General features: G+C 44.1%; 1 protein-coding gene across 1 annotated transcript in view; it reads left to right on the forward strand.

Moving 5' to 3' along the window:
• Positions 1-17,450: 17,450 nt before the first annotated feature.
• cyth4b (cytohesin 4b) overlaps positions 17,451-17,951 on the forward strand; it is an 11,206-nt gene continuing 10,705 nt past the window's right edge. Inside the window, exon 1 of the mRNA XM_027014429.2 lies at positions 17,451-17,652. Coding sequence (XP_026870230.2) covers positions 17,628-17,652 — 25 coding nt within the window. The 5' untranslated portion in view covers positions 17,451-17,627. The remainder of the gene's footprint in view (positions 17,653-17,951) is intronic.

Here is a 17,951-nt window from a genome sequence, read left to right on the forward strand (position 1 = left end):
ACTGCTGGGTGAGCTACCACACTTTAATGATGGTAAGCCCGTGTGCAAAACGGTTAGATCTTAGAACAGGTAAAACAAGGGAAGTAAAAAATCAAAGGTGAGGAGGGGAACCCAGGCTGCTTTGTTTTGAGGTGAACGAGCCCCCTCTAGACTGCAGTGGCCATAAAGTGACATGCGTGTATATTGCAATTCAAAGGAATGGAGGACGACAAAACGGGAGGAAAAACTAAACAACATGCCAAGCGTGGAAAAAGGGAAAACAAAGGACGCCACGGGAAGAATGGCAGCCTCGATGCACTGGGGAAAACCAAACTCTTAAACTTCCCAAACAAAACCAGAAAACAGGGAGGAACTTTAGTGGCTAAGGGGAGCCTCGGGAGAGAGACAGACTCGAGAGGGAAAACTGGAGAAGGGAGGGGACGTGTAGAAACAGGCACCCTCGCAGAGCGGAAGAGAGGTGTAGCACAACGGCTCACAGACCTCAATACCCAGAGTTACTAGCTAGGAGCTTGGCTCAAAACTTTAGCAAAGTGACTGAGTGACTGGGTCACTGGGCTTATATAGACCTAGCCCAGCTGTTGGGTTATTAGTAGTGTGCCTGACTCGAAGCCTCCCCCTGGTGGCCGGAGGGGCCTCGGCCTGGTGCCAACCCTTACAGGATCCCCCCCCGGAAGGGGTGACTCCTGATGTCCCAGGACCGCTCCTTGGGCACGTATCTCTCCCACTCCACCAAATACTGGACTCCACCACAAACCTGCTGGACGTACAAGAGGCGCTTGACCGTGTACGCCGGTGCACCGTCCACCATGCACAGACCCAGTGGGTCGGAGGGGCCCACTGAACACAATACAGTCTGACATGATATCGCTAGGCAGCCCATGAAGACGGACAACTTTTGTAAGCTCCTTTGCCAATGGCAGTTTTAGCAGTGCAAAGAAGCAGCTTGCCTTGGAGAACCTATGGAAGACCATCACAATCACTGTATTGCCTCTTCATGGGGGCAGTCCGGTGATAAAATTGAGTGACAGGTGAGAGGAAGGGAGCGAAGGGACAGCCATTGGGTGCAACAGATCAGCGGGCCTTGTCCTGGGGTCCTTGCACTGAGCCCAGGTGCGACAGGAGTTCACAAACGCTCGGACGTTGGGTTCCATGCAGGGCCACCAAAACCACCAACAGAGAAACTCAAGCGTCCATGTGACTCCTGGGTGCGTCAAAAAGGGGGATGCATCCACTTGAGGACCTGAGCTCTAACCTCCTTAGGTACATACAACCACCCCGGAGGGCCTCCACCGGGGTTTGGTTCAGCAAGGAGAGCCCGACATATTGCCTTCTCAACCCCTCACTGGATTGGAGCTATGATGCGGGCCCTGGGGATAACGGTTGAGGGCGGAGCAGAAGAAGGCAAGGATTCCCACTGGCAGGAAAGAGCATCTGGTTTGGCGTTCTAAGTGCCTGGCCGGTATGATAAAGTGAAGTCAAAGAACAGTCCCCATCTGGCCTGGTACGGATTAAGTCGGTTGTCCTGCTGTATGTACGCCAAGTTCTTGTAGTCCGTCCAGACCTGGAAGGGGTGTTTTGCCCCCTCCAGCCAGTGTCTCCACTCCTCAAGGGCAAGCTTAACCACCAGTAATTTGCAGTCTCCCACGTGATAATTATTTTCTGCAGGGGACAGACGCTGAGAGAAGTAGGCACAGGGATGCAGTTTTTTGTCCTTTCCCGATCACTGGGACAGAACCGCACCAACACCCACCTAGGATGCATCTACCTGAACTACAAATGGAAGCTCTGGATCAGGGAGCTGAAGAATAGGAGCTGTGATCAGACAGTGCTTTAGTTCTTCAAATGCCTGCTGGGCCTCGAAGAACCAACCTGCAGAACCGACCTGGTCAACGCGGTCAGTGGGGCTGCAACCATTCTAAAGTTCATAATGAACCTGTGTTAAACATTTGTGAAGCCCAGGATGCATTGGACCAGATGCACCAAGGTGGGTCTAGGCCAGTTCTCTACAGCCCACACCATGCACGCACCGGGGTCCATGCATAGCTTGTTGTGGGAGACGACAAATCCCAAAAAGGAGATGGTTCGTGCATGGAATGTGGACTTATCCAGCTTGACGAAGAGCTGGTTCTCGATCAGAAGCTGGAGGACCCGCCTAACATGGGTAACATGTTCGTCTACAGTTTGGCTGTATATCAAAATGTGGTCTAAGTAGACGAACAGGTACCTGTCAAGGGCTTCTCTTAAGACCTCATTGATGTACCATTGGAAAACGGTTGCATTCATCAACCCAAATGGCATGACGAGATATTCGTAGTGCCCAGAGGGTGTGATGCTGTCTTCCACTCGTCTCCCTCCCGGATTCACGGTGGAGAGAGTAGATAGTTTCAGGTACCTTGGTGTTCACATCTCGCAGGACTTGTCCTGGTCCCGCCATACCAGCTGCCTGGCAAAGAAGGCTCGTCAGCGTCTTTACCACCTCAGACGCCTAAGGGACTTCAGACTGCCCTCCAAGGTACTGCGGAACTTCTACACCTGCACTATCGAGAGCATCCTCACGGGGAACATCACAGTCTGGTTTGGAAATAGCACCAAGCAGGACAGACAAGCACTCCAAAGGGTAGTGCGTTCAGCAGAGCGCATCACTCACTCGGAACTTCCTGACCTGCAGACCACCTACTACAAGCGGTGCCAAACCAAGGCCAGGAAAATTGTGAAGGACCCCACCCATCCCAACAATAGACTCTTCTCTCTGTTGAGGTCAGGGAGGCGCTTCCGCTCCCTGAAGGCCAAGACAGAGAGGCTGAAGAGGAGCTTCTTCCCACAGGCCATTCGGGCCCTGAATCAGGGAAACTGATAAACTGTGGGGACCACCACCACGTAACATGACTGTATATCTGTACATCTGTATATATAGATTTAGATTTATACTCAATTAACCTGTTACAACAACTGTAGATATGGTACTATACAATGGATCTGTACATTCTGTAGATTGTGTACATATATACTCAACCATATACATTGTACATTGTGTATATAATCATAATATACATATATTGTACATACATTGTTAATATATTTTTGTACATACATAGAATATATATTTATCTGTATATATATTTTTTTCTCTATGCACCCCTGGTTCTCTTCCTCAGTTTGGACAGAGCACTCTCCACCATTTCACTGCGTGTTGTACTGTGTATGACTATGTATGTGACAAATAAACCAAACTTGAAACTTGAAACTTGAAACTTGATTCTCACCAAGTTGTAGGTGCTGCGCAGGTCCAGTTTAGTCAAAACTGAGGCTTGCTGCAGCATCTCAAATGTGGAGGTCATGAGGGGCAATGGATAGCAGTCCTTGACGGTTATTTTCTTAAGGCCCCGGTAGTCTATACAGGGGCGTAGCCCACCGTCTTTCTTCCCGACAAAGAAAAACCCCGCACCAGCCGGGGAAGTAGATGGCCAGATGAATCCTAGGGCTAAGGCTTCCTGTATATATTCATCCATTGTCTGACGTTCGGGCCTCAAAATGGAGAATAAGTGGCCTCTAGGGGGACTGGAGTCCGGGAGGAGGTTTATGGCCATGTCATACGGCTGGTGGGGAGGCAATAGTTGGGCCTTCTGTTTGCTAAATGCTTCCCTAAGGTCCCAGTATTCCTGGGGGACTCGAGACAGGTCCGGACCGTTGGGATTATGACCAGACCCAGACCGAGGCTTGGGTAGCTGCAAACAGGAGGTCTGACATGTCAAACTCCAAGACAGCACTGACCGACTCAGACAATCTATATGAGGATTATGTTGCTGAAGCCAGGGATACACCAAAATCAGTTGCAAGTTGGGAGCATGGATAATAAACAATGCAATCTGTTCGGTGTGTGGGCCGACTCGCAACGTGACTGGACGGATTTGATGGCTAACCATCGATGGCAGCATCGATGGCAGCAATGCGTAGGGATTCGTCCAGTGGAACCAGTGGCAGGGCTAACTGGTTGGCTAACCCAGCGTCAAGAAAGTCGCCCGCTGCTCCCGAGTCCACAAATGCCTGGAGACGCGTTTCAGACATTGCCCTAGCAATTGTGGTACTGAGGAACAACCCTTGAGCTTGGGGAGGACTGGTTGAGTCCGTCAGAGGTCGCCCCTCTCCTGACAGACGTTGTCTTTTTCCCTAGAACTCAGGACAAGCTGGGTGAAGATGACCCAAGCTTCAGCAGTATAGACACTTCCCTTCCCGGCGTCCGAGCGTCGCGTCACTGAGAAAGGTGGGTGTGTCCAAGCTGCATTGGCTGGAGTCCAGACTCCCCCTGCTTGTCAGGCACATGAACAGGGTGGGCGGAGCTCCACAAGGACCTCGACAGACCTCTGTTCCTCGTGCTCTGTGCCTCTCCCGTACGCAATTGTCGATCCGTAACACCAGATCGATCCGGTTGTCGAGAGAGACGGGAGTGTCTCGGTGGGCCATTTCGTCTTTAAGCTCCTCGCTGAGGCGCTGGTGGAAAGTGGCCGTCAGCGCTGTGGGATTCCAACCACTCTCGGGCGCCATAGTGCGGAATTTCATGGCGTAATCAGCCACCGCTTTTTTTTCCCTGACATATATTAAGGAGAGGGGAGACCGTCTCCCCTCCAGTGACCGGATGGTCAAAAGTCCAATTGAGGGCAGCAGCGAACTCTGCCGAAGTGGAACAAACATCAGTTTGGTGCTCCCAGACTGGGGTGACCCATGCCAGAGCCTGCCCAGTCAGAAGGGATACGATGTATGCCACTTTCACTCACTCTGTGGGGAACCGAGAGGGCTGTTGCTCAAAAGCCAGTGAGCACTGGAGGAGGAACCCCCTACAACCTCCTGCTTCACCAGCATAGCACTCAGAGACAGGGAGCAACAACTCTGAACATGAGATAGGCCAGATTTGGGCTGGCTCTGCTGCTGCAGCAGCACCAGCTGCCTCCCTGACTAGGAGTAGCCAAAGGCACAGACATTTGTATAGCATCAGGGCTAGTCCATGCCAAGAGGTCTGTCAGGCCCTGTGAGAAATGATCTGTTGCAGGGCCTGCTCATGTCAATCAATAGTCACCCACTGATTAGTCAGAGCCGCCTTTACCTGTTCTAGGTCTAACTGCTGTGCTGGGTCCATGGCTGGATCTTTCTGTAATGGGGCTCAAACCCCGGGACAGATAGATGACACCGACACTCTGCTGGGTGAGCTACCACACTTTCATGATGGTGGGCACATTTAAATATTATTTATACATAATACATAAATACCTAAAGGTGAGAACTGACTGAAACCTTGGAGTTATTACAATAATTGAATGTTTCATCCAAACATTCAATTAGTACAATAATTTAATTATTATAGTGACTTCTACCAAACTTCCAAATCTACCAAAATTGTATTTTGCGTTTTTACCAAGCGCTGGCTTACAAACCCAGTGCTTAACTGAGTCACAACAATACGATAATAATTAGCTGTTAAATGTCTCAAGTATGAATATTTTATTAATCATCAGGACACATGCTGAGTGACTCTCTGGGGCTGCGTGGTGGCAATCATAACCATAAAATGTAAAAGTAATATAAAACTTGTATTATTAGCAAAGTCAATTTTCCCCAAGCAGCCTGCAGTAAGAAGGCTTTTTTCACCACATTTCTCTATTTGCAGAATCTCACTTTATATTGAAGAAAACAGCAGAGGGTTCGGTAAGTCATCGGCAAATTGGTTTCTGTCACTTAAGTGTAATTGCTTAAATTAAAGGTAATGTGTGTGTGTGTGTGTGTGTGTGTGTGTGTGTGTGTGTGTGTGTGTGTGTGTGTGTGTGTTTGTTTATGTGCATTTACAGCATGGTCCTGACATGGTTAAGTGCTTTTTACAAAAGCAAGCTATATGTTCCAGTTATTTCTATAACTAAACATTCAAAACCATTTCTTCTTGGTTACTGAGGTAGGACAAGTTTAAGTGTTGGGTTTAGGAAATTCCTACTACATGTAGCTAGTTACATATATATAATACATATATGATGTATTTACGACCCCTTAAGGTATTAAAACAAATTTGTGTGCGTGTGTGTGATTTTAATGTGTATGTTCTTAGAAGGGTTCACACTGCCAGCCCAGCGCACTGCTAATAAATGACCTGAGAGAAGCAGGTTCTCAACCTTACCATTTAGAAAACATTCACTGACCCCAGCTGTGTTTTTACTGATCACTGCAGCATCCTGCTAAACGTCCTGCAGAACCACCCATCCTGAATCCTGGCTCTGCCACCCAGTGCTGTGGTGGAATTAGCCTGTCTTGAATGAGCACACATGGAGCTTGAGGCTTCACATCATTTGCAGGGTTTTTTGCGCAGGATGGAGCACAATTACAGCAACGCTCCTAATTTCTCTCTCTTCCCCTCACTCTCTCCCTGCCTTTCTCTTTTTTAGCTTTTAGTCTCTCCATCAGTCTAATTCTTATTGAAAGGGGGCAGATTGGCAGGTGGAGAGAGATGGTGTTTAGTGAAGAGACTCTAATTGCACCAACAGGGGGAGGAAAGGGCACCAATCAGCTACGCTTTTCCCTCCATCAGTCAAACTGAAGCGAGGTGCGGTAGTGTGAACAGCTGTGGACTTTAATCTGAATTAATGGGTCTCTAAGCAGACAAAAGGGCAGCCATTTTGATTTATGTGAGGCTCTTCAATAAATCCATTTCCCAGACGCACAAAGCCATGTTTTTTTTATACATATAAAATGTAACATTTTTATACATTAAAATGGTGACATTCATGTATGGAATGAAAACACAGGTGTGCACAAATAATAAAACTGCCAGATTCTTTCTGTTTGCCTTAATGGTATGTAACAACTTCCTGCTCAGATATTAAATTGGCTACAAATATCACAAGGTTACGCTGTGTTGTATACAGGCTAGATGATAATGTACAAAAAAACTCATACGGTCATACAACGTCAGGAGTTTTTCACTTTCCGTGGCAGTCGGAAAGGGTATGGACCCACAGGCAGGTAGACACACAAGCAGACAGATGGGCAGACAGGCAGACAGATGGACAGTGAAACAGACAGATGAGCAGACAGGCAGACAGATGGACAGTGAAACAGACAGATGAGCAGACAGGCAGACAGATGGACAGGTATAGATGCATAGGGAGAGGTAGAACAGCATCAGAAGTTCCACTGTATGACAGCCTCTCTCTGCATGTGGTGTTGTGGTTCCTGCTCATCCAACTGTGATTTCCAAGCAGGTGCCATGCCAGTTGTTCCCCAAATTGCAGCTGTCGATTCCCACACACAGTGTTATTTAAGGAAGATGATCTCGAGAATGAATAGGATAAATTTCCACTCAGGGTTCTGATAGCAGTAACCTACACAAATGGATATTACATGTACAAGTAGCCTATATAAACAGTGTCACCACCAAATAGCATTACAGCTGTGTAATACACTACACCTGGGTAATACACGGGAACATTATGCTCTTGTTGCGTATGTAAGCTCCTGTTATTCAGATGTTTAATTGCTTGTCCAGAATGTAACACCACTTGCACACAGCAATCAACAATAAACTGTAAATATTTAATTCTCATGACCAGCTGAGAATCACATGGGGTTCACATATGAAAATGTTTAAGAAAAAAAGCAACTTTCTTTGACAGATGTTCTTGCTGTTTTCTTGACAAATGACCGACATGTCTAAGTTGTCAAAGTCATAAACACGGTTTGGGCGCTAAACGTGAAGTGCGGACTTAACTTTGGTCAGAGGAGCGTGCACTCTTCCGTCACGCTCCTTTCATTCACGACACAGAGACAGAAGCTGCGCGCTGCCAGTAACGTGGTAACATGTGCGCCTAAGACATACTGTGCAAAATTCCCTCACATTTTACTCACAAACTAAATATGGCACAGAGCGCAGTACTTAAAAGAATGTAAAAAATAATTTCACAAACGTTTAGACGGAATAAAGCAAACTTACCTTGCACAATCCGCGATGCTCTGGTGCACATGCAGTCAGCTGTGGTCAGTATAAAAAAACTCAGACGCGAGCACAGACTCCCCGAGCAGCGGCACGCGCGGGGCTACAACTGAGCGAGGAATGCGCCAAGCCGCCGCGCGGCATCGCGTGTCCAGGTAACCGAGCGCGCGTGTGCGCGCGCGAAAGGGAGAGACTGGTGTGACTGAGTAGAGCAGAGCAGTCTGATCACTATAGTAACAGTTTGGCAGCAGTCAGATGATCCCAAATACATCGTTTGAATTGAATTATAATGCAGATTAATAAGTAATGATTCTGTATGAAGAATGGGTAGGTGACCATATTGATTACAAAACCAAATTACTCAAAACCACAGGTTTTTAAAGCAGCTTTTTTGCAGTGTTTTTCTCAAAAATGACATCTCTATAAAGAGGATAGCTGAGAGTCTTGTGTGCATATGTGTGTGCGTGTTTGCATATGTGTGTGTGAGTGTGTGTGTGTGTTTACCATTTTGGCCACTGCCTAGGAAGTGAGCCTCCGTTCATTGCCTGGGGTTTGAAGGTGCGAAAGCAGTTATGGACAGATCAATCCCTTATCATTCTAAGCTCAGGGTGGCTTATATGTCTTTTGCTGTTTCTTTCCATTCTCTCTCATTCATCAATCACAGACACTTCATCCTTCCAGAGTCTCTTCTCTCTGGTCTTCTTCATCCTTCTATTCTGTCATTTGTCTTTCCCTTGTTTATCCTCTCTTGGCTGCTGGCCTCTCTCTCTCTTTCACTCTCTTTCTCTCTCTCTCTCTCTCTCTCTCTCTCTCTCTCTCTCTCTCTCGCTCTCGCTCTCAATTTTCAATTTCAGTTTCAATATAAATGAGTTTTATTGCTAAACCATACAGAAGTAACACTTACACAAAGAAGAATGTTTAAAGACAGTATATACAGTGTATATATAGAGTGATGTGCATACATATACTGTATATATACACATACATACAATATGCTGTACGTAGTACATGAACTGTACTGGAGAGAGCAACATGAACTAATGTAATGTGGCTCCTGACTGAGGACTTCTCTCTTCCCCCTGTATGTGATAACCATGGAAATATTTTGCGGAGGGTTTTGCAGACTCATCTTTCAGTGTTTTAAATTCTGGATAAAGAAAGTTTGGAATCTGGGGTCAAGTATGTCTTGTAGTGGTTTATATTGGCGACAGGTGGTGAGGATGTTTGGCACTGTCTCTGCTCCAGCTCGACTATAGCGGGCACAGAGGGGTTGTGGTTTGGGCGACCAGGTGCACCTGTGTCTGCCTGCCTCTGCTGCCAGGCTGTGGTTACTCAGCATGTACCTGCGCAGAGTTCTTTTCTGATTATTAGTCACGGTGCTTAGGTAACCTGCCCCTGTGTGTTCTCTGTGTAGGGACAGAGAGCACTGAAGCATACAATGGCTTTTGGTTGTTTCAGTCCAATGATTCATGTAGTTTTCTCTTTGTGTGTTGATTAGTGTACGTCAAATCCTGACAGAAAGGTTGTCGCTGTCCTGAGGTTAGTGTGTGGGAGCGTGTGGAGCTTCGGGACTAGCTGAATGAGAAGACTTTAGTCAGTGTTCATCTCTTCTTCAGCTCTTTAGGGCTTTGAAACAGTAGGAGCTAGGGTTACTGTTTCTTAAGTGTTTCTCAGAAAGTGATGGCTCTTTTTCAGTGCGGATTAATACAGGGTACTGGCCTAACTCTCCCTACACGTCTTGTTTGCTGAACTCCTCTGGACTCGTCTTGTATCCTTCAGATATTTGTATGCAGCGTTTCAATGAGGTGTTTGTCTCATTTTTCGAATTCATGACTCTCTATTGGGCCTCAAAGACTGATCTAAAAAACAGGCTCACTGCAGGTTTCATGCTGATTATCCCAGCTACTCAAGACTTCCGATCATCCTGCTACCTCGACCCGCCTGCCCAGAAATGCTGAGTGGCTTTTAAAAGTATGGCTACCTGTCTAGCCCAAAAGAGTTCCAGGACTGCAGGCACTTCCTCACGATGCTTCCTTGACCCCGGTCCTTGAGACCCCATTTAATCAGCATTAAAACCAGTTCTGTTTCAGACCCCAGGACACAAGAAACACGTGATCGAGGAGACACACTGGGTCAAGGAGAAACACAACAGCGACCAAAAAAATTATCCGTCAGTCTTGCCTTGAACCTGTGCACGAGTGTTTATGTATCTGCATGTGTGTGCCTGTGTGTGCAGTGCATGTGTGTTTGTGTGTGTAGTGCTCGGGTTCCTTTAGATGTACTGCAGAAAACTCCGAACCCATTCCATGCTTTGCACTGCAACTCTTCCCAGTAATGGCCGCGGAGCGGTTCGCGCCAGCCTAAGCGCATCCTGCCTAATTGAATGAACTTGTGCTGCACGTTAAGAGCTACAATGTATTAAGTTTTAACACTAATCACTGTGACTTAACAGTAAGGCCTAATGACATGGAAAAACTGTCGTAGGTCTAACTCATAAATGAATCAGTTAAATGCTGGAACAGTTCTTGTTTAGTGGAGAAGGAGAAGTTGGAGAATATTTGGTTTTAAATGAAAAAAATGAGATTCCATTTCATCCTTTCATTCAGTCATCCTCATCCTCTGAGTATTTCAGTCTTTCTTCTTCTTCTTCTTCTTCTTCTTCTTCTTCTTCTTCTTCTTCTTCTTCAACTTTGTCTGTCTTCATATTCTTTTTTATCTCATTAAACTGCTCATGAGCTTGATGTGTTGTTCCTCCTTACACTCTTCCATCCTGTTCTTTCTGCTCATTATACAGAGAAGATATGTTTGTAATGTTCATTTGTTCACACGCTACCCCCCACACAAGCTACCACCTCCTCGCATACACACTACCCTCCCCCCATAAGTTACCACCTCCTCTCACACACTGCCCCCCACACACGCAACCACACTCTTGATGTTTCTTGCTGACATGCGCACACACATACATGTGTGCACACATGCACACACCCACTCACACACACACACACACACACATACACTCTCTCCCTCTCTCTGTATGTCTCCTAAACATATATACTCATTTTATACTCTCTCTCTCTCTCTCTCTCTCTTTCGCTCTCTCTCTCTCTCTGAGACCTGCCTGTTATGTTGTGTACATGTTTACACCAGATAACTACTTTAATGTCCTGGCCAGACCCTTGAGCACACAGTGCCACTGTGATATAGGGGCGATGGAGCAGAGGAACAGTACATTGGATACTGTGCAAATAAGTCATGCAGCTCTACAAATACCCTAGCAACGCCAGCGCAAATACCAATGGCCATATCCTAATAATGAATACACTGTTACAGTACATTTTCATGTAAGGAACTGTTATTAAAATTATCGCATAAACAGTAAATGCTTTGCAGTCTAGTACTGAAATGTACAATCCCAGCCCATGCCTCATGCGGCTTCGAAGAAAGAACCACTGAAAAGTGACTAAAAAGAAAAAAAACTGTGAAAAAAAATTATTCAGCACAGTGCTGAAGATAACATCTCCATTGTCTCATGTCAGAGATGAGTTCTGGATTAGCATTGCACACAAAAGGTATTTAAACAAACAAACAACAACAACAACAAAAATAATTCTTTCAAATATTTCCATCTGAATATCCTTTTGATTGATACCTAACTGGCAGTAGGTCTTGTTCGCAAGCCGCTGGCTTTGGGGTTCGTCTCCATCTGTCTGTTCTCTCTTAGGTTCTGCTTGATGTTCTGGATGTTTGGAAATCGAAAGCTTTGGTAGTTTTGTGCTGTAAACATGTTTTAGGTTTTAGTTATCTGTCCATATATTTATACCTATATTTAGACCTGCATTTATGGTATAGCCACTACATAACAAAGACTGCTCATTAGGTTCAGTAACATCAAAGCAAACACACTGAGAAAACAGGCCAGAGAGCATTACCCGAAACAAACAAACAAACAAACAAACAACCTGACAGGCAACGGTCCAAAAACAAGAAAAGCAACAGGTCGAATGATCAAACAGAAGACCAAAGGAAGAAAATAGCAAACACAGTGAGGCCAAATCCACAGAAGAAATGGCTCAGAATTACACTAAACCAAAACAGGGCGAGACACGAGAGCCAACATGAGAGAGGACATGAGAGACGTCATGAGAGACAACCTTACATAGACAGACAAAGGAAAGTGCACTAAAATTGAGTTTGTCATCTGGTGATTGTGGGGTATTTAAATCACTGAGAACCTCTCAAAGTACAAGTACGTGTTATTACGGTATCTATGTTTCGAGAGAACAAGGGATTCAAAGACACATTAACTGTGGCTATATTTATCTTAAAGGAGCAAAAAGTTATCCCCCCCTCAAAAAAAAGTAGCAAACAATATTTATGAAATTGATTATTATTTTTACATTTTTTCTTACAAGGTACAAGTGACTTGAGATGAAGAATCAAGTGGCTTTGTGGTCCTCTAATGAGGCAGTTTATGCTCCATGGAGCCGGTCACCCACATGGCAGTGGCCATGTATAAAACAGACTGAGTACAGAATGTCTGAGACTTCCAGGCCACTAGGTGTTAGTATGCTTCAAAATGTAAAGAGGAATCAGTGGAAAAATGACTTTTTTAGTGTACTATTCTAGTGTACTAGTGTTGTATTCGTAATCTTACTAGATTCCTGTCTTGCCCAACCGTTTCCTACAGAGAAGAGCAATTTGCTGAGGCTCTACCCTCTGTGTTCCTGAGGACGTCTCTGCTGAAGTCAAGCTCCCTTCAGGACTGAGCGTCATTTCACATTATTAGGCCTCTACCTTTCTCACACACACTCACACACACAGACACACACACACAGACACACACACACACGCACACACTCACACACACGGATTTGCCAATTGCTGATAGCTACAGAGGCATGGATTTAATTTAACCCACTGATTGGCTTGAGTAGCAGCAGCTGGAGTTGCCACACAGGTAAGTGTTTGCACAGTCTATGCCGTCTCGAGCCTGAAGGCTTGTTTTGTGAAGTCCTGCTTGGGAAAACACCTTTGTAGCCTTAATACATCAATTCAGGCAAAGTCAGAGCGTTTCACAGCCACGTGTCTGATATTTTATTTTAATTTTTGCTAACACCTCATTCTTTTTTTTTTTTTAATACACACAAACACACAGAAATGTCCACCTCTTCTATCCACCTCTCTGGTTGTGCACCGACTGTCTACATTATTTAGTAATTTACTAATAAATAAAACTTAAGTGGTGAGCTCAAAATAGCGTGAACATGTTGCATTTAAATATCAATACATGGACGAATCTCTCAGGAAGCATACCTTTAAACCATGTTTCGTATCCTAGAAGCAGAACCACAGAACCTTCCAGTCACATCACAGCGGGGCCGTATGAACATCCGCGTGCCTGTGTGTGCACGTCTGGAGCGCCATCTTTTCATACAGGCTTTCGACAGCAATAGAACCAAAAATGCAATTAGGTTAAGACCTCCTTTCCACAAAAATGACACCGGTTGGAATCCATGCTGTTTCCCCTTTCACCCCGCCGGAAATCTTATGTGACGTCTTCACGGTTGTTTGAACTTTCTCAACCTCCAACAGGTTCCCTAATAATCTGCAGCTCACTTTCATTTGGGAGGACCCAATTTAAAATCCACAAATGGTTGCCATGGTGACCAAGAAGTATCACAAGCATAAGTGCAATAGGAAGCTTACAGGCCTGGCTAGTGTACGTCTGAGCAGTTGCGTTGTTTGAGAAAATAAGTGGGTCATTTTGGTGGCGTGTGTCGGCTGTACGTGGAGAACTGACTGCAACTACTAGACATGCTGCAGAACGCATTGTTTCTAATGGGTGTCCATATTAGCTCGTCTCAAGCTGAGAAAATTCTGTGGCTCAGTGAAGAACAAGACAGGAACGTCCTCAGGAAGTCAATCGCAGCAAAAATTGAATTTTAAAATTCAATAAATGGCCATTTTATGTTTGACAAAGGGGACATATGATAAAGGGGACATATGACAAATGATAGATGTGGTTGTGATAAATGTATTGATATTTGGAAAGGCATCATATGATGCATTCTGGATAGAATACTCATTAAGTTTGGTGACGTATTAAATACATTAAATGTATTTGTTTTTAAAATGTTTTGCAAGAGTATTGGGTCCAGTTTGGCAAATAGTTTTTCAGCTTTCCAAAGATAAACCATTCTTGTAATATGGAAGACACCATACTCATGTAACACCGGCACTCATCACACCAATTTCTAATAATTCGTGAAACATAAAACATTAAAACATCAACACCCTTTCTGGATGTTTCACCTTTAACGTGTAGGTGTCACATTGCTTTGAAAAAGTGCTGGGGACAAGAAGGTAAAATGGGTTTTACATTTAATTCAGCTGCATCTCAAATTCACATTACCTTTGAGAAATCAGGTCCTTGGGCATACATGTTCACCAAAAAGATATTGGCACGTGACTGAAAGGATGAAGTTCGGGAAGGGTTTTATGGCCGTGTTTGTCAAGCTTATCGGTGTCGAACAATCAAAATATAGACTTGGTGAAAAAATTATCTTACCTGAAAATCGATGCTTTGAAAGTAAAATCTGCATATTTGTTCACACAGCTATGCAATTTCACATGCGTGGTCAGGAAAGAAGGGGTCATACATGAAACTGGTCACATAATTCTTAGGTCATCCTTTATTGGTGGTTATCACATGCCTCAATTATGCCTGTGATTTAACACGGTTTGGTCATCATTCAACATTTTTACCCAGCTTATTCTGTGGTGTTGTACTTTTTTCACTAATATAGTGCATGGTAAAAGTAACTGATCACTACTGGGGTGACAGCTCCACAAAGACCTAGTTAGTTCTTCACTTTTGTTAATTTATGGCATTTAGCATATAGTTCACTCTGTATACCAATGACTATAAATCTGAGGAATCAAATAATATTATTTTAAAATGTTCTTCCTTACTGGCACTTTAAAAACCTTTAAAAAAACCTTTTTAAAGGATGATATGACAATCATTTCAACAGTGCTGCTAGACAAGTAGACTGGTGTGACTGAAATGCACTTATTATAAACACAAAGAAGACTTTTTATAAGTTATAGTTGAATTTTCCCTAGACTTATATCCATCCCCTGTAACAATTCCAAATGAATTAGGTCTATGTTCTATAAATATTTGGTGCAGATATAAATGCAACACTATAATGGAAGGTTTGCACTAATTTTATTTGTAGAAAGTACAGAAACTTACCCACATTCTTCACTGCTGTTTTACAATTCTATAATACAAAGTGAAAAACTATATTACACCATGGCACAATTGTCTCTCAGTGAAACTGAGACCTGTATGAATGTGCTGTAAGGCAGCGACGCAACCTCAAATGTGAGCAATTGGAAATTGCATCATAATATGCAAAACTCAGTATCAAAGCAAAACGATAATGGAGGGTTTTGGCCAAAATTAAAATGCGGTTTGGAGTGCAAATCCTGCACACACTATTTGTCAACAGACACCATGCCAACAGGGAAACTAGCGTCGTGTGGGTGGGTGTGGGTGTGTGTTTAGGGCTTCCCCTAATGCTGCTTTCTCATTGTAGTGGCTCATCCTTACATCAAAAGCAATCGAAATCCAGAAGGTCTGGTGATTTAGTTGTTTTTTTTTTAGAGAACTGTAAGAAAGGGTGTGACTGTTTTGTCTCTGTGGCGCAATCAGTTAGTGTGTTTGGCTGTTAGTTAGAAGCTTGTGGTTTGAGCCCGCCCAGGGACGCTTTGGGTGTGTTCTACTTATTTTTTACTAGCTTCTTTTTTACACAGCACTTTTAGCAACAACCCCTACGATGTTGATTTCCATGCCAAACAAAAGTTGTGTGTTCTACAATAGCTGATCCTAAATCGAGATATTAAGCCAGATCGAGAGTCCGAGGCACTGTCTGAAAACTGCAGTCCACAAATGTCATCCTATCTGAACAATCCAGAGTAAATGTGCCAGGAAGAGTGAGCCATAATCACCCCTAAACAATGCAAAAGGGGGAAAGAATTTCACTTGACAGACTCAAAGCTCTTATCAAAGCAAACGGTGGTTCAGTAAGAATACTATCCAGAATAATCTGTGTAAATGTAAATAATCGAAATTAATCTCAAGATTTTTAAGGGGTTATTGCACTCTGAAATTTTCTGTAAAACAGTATTTTCATGTAATTGTTGTCAAAGGGCAACAGTACTGAATTGCCAATCCTAGTAACGCAAAGGAGTTTATTCACAGAATAGCACATACCTGAGCACAGGCAGAGCGTCCTCCCTTCCACTGATTGGACAGTCTGTTTGGGCCTTCAGAGATGTTTCAACATGATAGTAATGAACAAGACCAACATACAGACCTCATCATATAAATGAACACTTCAGCCTGCGCTCCTCACTCTGTTCAGCCAAGAAAAAAAAGCATTAAAAAAAGCATAATCGCAAACAAGCTGGCAGAGATGCTTGATTTGCATGTAAATGTAGAAGGCTTACTGGCTACTGTGCATAAGAACAAAATATTAGGCTATGAATAAAGGCAGTGGATGTCCATTTTCTTTGTAGCCTTAACGATTCCAGCTATCAACCAGGAATAAGATTGGCTTGTATCTGCTGTTATTTTATTAATCAGCTAATTATTATTAATCAGTCATTTTAAATTGATAACTGCTCTGATTGTGAACATTGTGTGTGTGCTTTTTTTATTTTTATTTTATTTTTTTTTACATTTTTTTTTTTTTTATTGAGTTCCCAATTTTGAAGATCCGCAGTAATCACATCTGAGGATGACGTGCTTACGTCAAAGCTAATTTCTCGGTCCAGAGCGGCTCGCTGTTCTTGGTTTTCAGAGTGGACTACAGTGTCCCCTACTGGGCATGAGTGTAACACACAGACGGCTCCGTGCGGAATAGTAGAACCCGGTGGTCTACCGCCCTTAGAGACGCTACCGGAGGCCTTGGTTACCGAATCAGGTGCGCTATATTAGGGATGGTACTAAATTCTGGATGGTGACATATCCCCAGTACCAGAACCTGGCAATGCAGCATGCCCGCAAATGGCACTGGTGGTAAATCGAGCAAGTTGTAATTTAATCGTGAAAACGTCACTCCTCACCTGAATGGCTTCACTCTGAAACGTACTGATACGTCAACAGGTGTAACATTATCACAAGGCAGATAAAGAGCAGTTGAATATTCGAGTCAAGTTATAACACTCCACAGTAATAATCTACATTATTGTCATCTCTTCTGCATGATCATTAGTCGTCCGGAAAAAAACAATTATTATTATTATTATTATTATTATTATTATTATTATTATTATTATTATTATTATTATTATTATTATTATTATTAACATTAGTTTATTATTAGTTTGCCTTTCTCAGACTCAAGGAACGACTTTTACTGTACGACTTGCGCTTTATTCGCATTCGGATCTGCGCACTTCTGTATGGAAACGTCTGACGCCAGTATAGCAGTTGCGCGGCTCGGGGCGGGGATGGCGGTGTGCTGCTCGTAGAGAGGAACTCGCCGGCTCCAGGGCGGTGTGCTGGAACCACTGACCAGCGTGCAATGCGTCCAAGCTTGTCGGAAAAATCCTACCAAGCCGCTCTGTAGAAGTTCGCTGTTTTAGGATGATGGAGTGCTGTCGCCACCCAAGTAAGTGCTGTCTTCAAATCTTTTTTTTTAATCGACATTGTAGGGTTTACTGCTAAAACGGGAAACCGAGACAGGCGCACAGAGACAGGCGGACAGCTTTCACCACTGGCATATAAATGACCGCACGAACAGGTGTGGTAGGATACGTTAGGATTGTCAGGTAGCCCGTTATTTATTATATAGCGAGTCACTGGACTCCATCCTTTCTGAGAGTTCCCTTCTGAATCACTCAGCCCAATGAGTGATTTCTTAACGAGTTGCAATGTTAGATTACAGATTCACAGTTCACGTGCTGTTCA

The sequence above is a fragment of the Electrophorus electricus genome, chromosome 1, assembly GCF_013358815.1.
Source record: "Electrophorus electricus isolate fEleEle1 chromosome 1, fEleEle1.pri, whole genome shotgun sequence".
In the NCBI taxonomy this organism is placed as follows: domain Eukaryota; kingdom Metazoa; phylum Chordata; class Actinopteri; order Gymnotiformes; family Gymnotidae; genus Electrophorus; species Electrophorus electricus.